Raw genomic sequence first — 3,785 nt, 5'->3', positions numbered from 1 at the left:
GGTACGGCCTCTTGCCCACAAACTGTGGGAGACCACAAGGAAAAGTGTGAAGTCCTTTAGCTCACCTTTGCTAGCTTCTGAACCACCAAAGTTTTCAGCCTGACCATTGTCCTTGGATAGAGTGTGATACTGTGGTCGTGTTGTGAAGCTCCTCTTGCTGCATATCCGATGCAACTTGCTACGTTCCTCTACAGGAAGGAGCATTGGAAGCTGCTGGGCAACCTGAAGACCACAGTGGAAGGTTTGGTATCCACCAGCAACCCGAATGTCTGGTCCAAGTATGGCGGCTTGGAGCGTCTCTGCAGAGACATGCACAGTATCCTCTACCATGGGCTCATCCACGACAAGGTAGGGCTCTGTCCCGCCAGCACTGCTGTCTGTCTGTAGCAGCTTTGGTGCCTGGCACGAGCAGGTAGGGCCGTTCTGTCTGCTGCAGCAGGTACAACGCTTGTAGCAGTGTGGGAGATGATTGTAGGAGGAACTGAGCTTGCCTGGCAAGTGCTGTGGTTGTCAGAGGGACCTGGGTCCATGTTATTTCTATCTCATCTGCTTCTGTTGTGTTTTTTCTAAGTACCTGTGCCCCTGGCACTGAGGTCAGCCCCTCTCTCCTTTCTTCCTGTTGCAGCCAGGCGATAGCATTACATTTGCAATGAGTCAGCCCCGTATCATCTGCGCTTGGACAACTCCCCAGTGAGGTCTGGCAAGAGAAACCTCGCATCTTTGCTGTTTCTGCTCAGCTGTGTAGTAACGGGAGCTGGCAGCCAAATCCGCGCTCTGCCTGAATGAGATCTCTCTTTCCAGGCTCTCGTTGTGCCTTGCAATTGCTCACCCAGCCGTTCCCCCTTCCATGGCTGTCTGGAAGAATTTCTTTTTCCTGCTTGTCTGCAGAGGCCTGAAGATCTCCCCTTCAGCCTGCAATTTCCAACACAGTTGATATACAGTGGAAAGCTGAAGCAAGTCTGCAGGGCATGCCTGGGGGCAGGCTTCTCACCCGGAGAGTGGTGAGAGGAGCCCCAGGCAGCTAGCATGGGCCAACTTCCCCCTTCCATGGCTGTCTGGAAGAATTTCTTTTTCCTGCTTGTCTGCAGAGGCCTGAAGATCTCCCCTTCAGCCTGCAATTTCCAACACAGTTGATATACAGTGGAAAGCTGAAGCAAGTCTGCAGGGCATGCCTGGGGGCAGGCTTCTCACCCGGAGAGTGGTGAGAGGAGCCCCAGGCAGCTAGCATGGGCCAACTGGCCCCAGGAGCAGGAAAACTGCACCTATGCAGTGCAGCACCCGAGCTAATAAGCCCCCAGGAAGAGCCAGGCTGGCAGGTCATCCCAGCAGGGCACTTTACTCCCTGGATTTACTAAGTTTGCGGTCAACACTCGTTCTGGTGCTGCTCTGCTCCTGTTAGTCCCCAGCGGCACGAACCAAGGGGGATCCACAGAGAGAGGAGCTGCCTTTTACATGTGAGGAGTGCAGTGCTTCCTTCTGATTGACGTGCTGTTAATGAGCTTCAGGAAGTGAGATTTAATTGACTGATGCTTGTCTGTCTATTGGTAACTGTTCATGCCAGACCTGCCAAGCAGGACGGTGGGTTGACGTCCTCAGTGCTTTTACTATAGGTAAAGGTGGCTCTTTTGCTTAGAAATGTCTCCCCTGCTTGGGCATGTGTGATACCAATCAAGTTATTAGAGCCACAAAGGGAGACCAGTTAAAATCCAGGTTCCTAACAGCCATTTTCTTGTAGTTGCCCCAGTGAAACTTTTACTTACTATTTTCATATCAACTTTTTTCCTACAACTAGGAATAAATTTAAAAAAAAAAGTGAAAAAATCTGTTTGTACACATTAAGAGAAGTAAGGTAAGAGGTTTTTAAACTTTTGAGTGAATTTTATGTATTCGTCCAGAAAACCCCGGTTCATTCTAGAGGACAGAAATTGCCATGTTAGTTCCCTAGTCTTAAGAAAATCAAACCACCTTCCCCCCCCGCCCCGCCCCAGACAAAGCAATCACAAAACAGAACCTATTCCGCTGACACTTGTGAAAGAGGAAATAGAGATGGAAGAAAAAATAATCGTCCTTTTAGTGAAGAGAAGCATTTTGGGGCTGTATTAACACCCAATAGCGTTCTGAGGGAACAGCAACTGCTGCAGTTCCTCTTTGATGGGAAGAATAGTTAAGAGCAAAATTTCTCATTGTCTGAACAAAGCTGAGGCAAACAACAGCAAAGAGCTGGTAGAAATGCAGTGTCAAGTTCCCTACCTGGGGTGTTCCACCATGCTGGTGTCCTTGGCGGTAGCTTGCGCCAGAAGGTAGCAATGGTTGAAGGGTTTGCTGGTATGTGTTTCCATGTTGGCCTCCACCTCCCCTCACTGATGTCTGACTCTGTGTGGTGCGGAGGCATCAGAACTCTGCTCCAGGTCCCACTCCAGCAGGAAGGAGAATGGTGACGTGGGAAGTTGGTCAACCCTGAACTTGCCAGACCTGTGGTTGGCCTTTAGGGTCCTTATTGCTCTGCAGCAGGGGTGTGAGCCCTTCAGTGCCATGTCCCGTCCCTGTCCTAACACCTCTCCTGTCCCTGTGGTATGAGGGACTGGGATTTTACCTGATGGAGCTCAGGGGATCTGTTGTCTGGTTTCTTGTGGGCTGACACAACTGAGAGGTCACTGTGGGAGGGGCAGTAGGTAACTTATCTACATCATAGCAGTGTTTTTTGACTTGGTCCCTTAATCTACAAAACTGTGTTTTCCACTTGCTTTGTTTCTCCTCTGTAAAGCAGTGCTGCTCTTCCTCTGCCTATTTTCTGGCTCCTCTTGCCAGGTTCAGGGGCTGTCCTCTCATCATAGCAAGGGGCTAATGGGGGATGTTGTCATTTAACTGGGACGTGGGAGGTGGTATCTAACTGGGCCTGTCCTGGGCAGGTGTGCTGCAGACAGAAGGATTACTGGCAGTTTGTGAAGGACATTCGCTGGCTGAGCCCTGGCTCTGCTCATCACCTGGAGAAGGTGGGTTCTGGTGGGCTGGCAGGGAGGGGAGAGGGCAGCTGGGCTGCGAGCCTCATGGGTGGGATAGTGGCACCTTGGCTATTGGCCTGCTGTGGGTAAAGCGGCTCCATGGCTGGTGGCGGCTGAAGCAAACATGTATTTGTGTACAAGTCATGTCCCAGGAACTCGGCGTGGCTTGGGCTGAGACAATTGGCTGCTTATTTCTCCCGGGCCAGTCTCCAGCTTGGCTCGGCTGGGTGCAGCGGGCATCACCAAGGGAACTGGCACAAGCGGTGCTTGTGTGTGCACAGTGGTGATCCATGCCTCTCTGCTGATCTCTAAAGGTCTGGGCTATCCCATTTCTGCATTGTGCCTTGACCATGCATTTGGTTCTCACGTTCCTGGCTTGTGCCAGCTGCTGGGCCATGAGGATGCTTCTGGTCCTTGGCTGCCCTGTGCTGACATCTGTGGTCCTTGCCACAGACAGCTGCAAGGGGCTGACCACGGGTGGTCCCTGTGTCCACACTGCTGCTGGAGGGATGTGGGAGGTGACTCCAGTCCAGCTCTTCCAACTGCAGCAGCTCAATGCTGTAACCTTCCCCAGTTAATGTGTCAGCAAGAACATGACTGTCATCACTGGGGTCGTGTTGGATTTGGGAGCGTGAGGTCCCTCCAGGACAGGGGTGAGGTACACGAGTGAGAGAGCGTGCAGGAGAAATTCACAGTGCTGGTGGCTGTGGAAGAACTTTGGTCTCTGGTCGACCTTTGAAGCATTGTGTCTGCCCAGTGCTTTTGCCTCCCTGGTGGCTAGGG

The 3,785-nt window shown here is 51.9% G+C and overlaps 1 protein-coding gene across 1 annotated transcript in view; it reads left to right on the top strand.

The window, feature by feature from the left end:
- The first annotated feature begins 201 nt into the window (after positions 1-201).
- The window catches only part of KIAA0226 (KIAA0226 ortholog), an 18,641-nt gene continuing 15,057 nt past the window's right edge, over positions 202-3,785 (top strand). Inside the window, exons 1-2 of the mRNA XM_010142466.1 lie at positions 202-348; positions 2,910-2,993. Coding sequence (XP_010140768.1) covers positions 310-348; positions 2,910-2,993 — 123 coding nt within the window. The 5' untranslated portion in view covers positions 202-309. The remainder of the gene's footprint in view (positions 349-2,909; positions 2,994-3,785) is intronic.

This window comes from Buceros rhinoceros, unplaced genomic scaffold, assembly GCF_000710305.1.
Source record: "Buceros rhinoceros silvestris isolate BGI_N320 unplaced genomic scaffold, ASM71030v1 scaffold22208, whole genome shotgun sequence".
In the NCBI taxonomy this organism is placed as follows: Eukaryota; Metazoa; Chordata; class Aves; order Bucerotiformes; family Bucerotidae; genus Buceros; species Buceros rhinoceros.
This window is presented reverse-complemented; position numbering and strand designations above follow the sequence as displayed.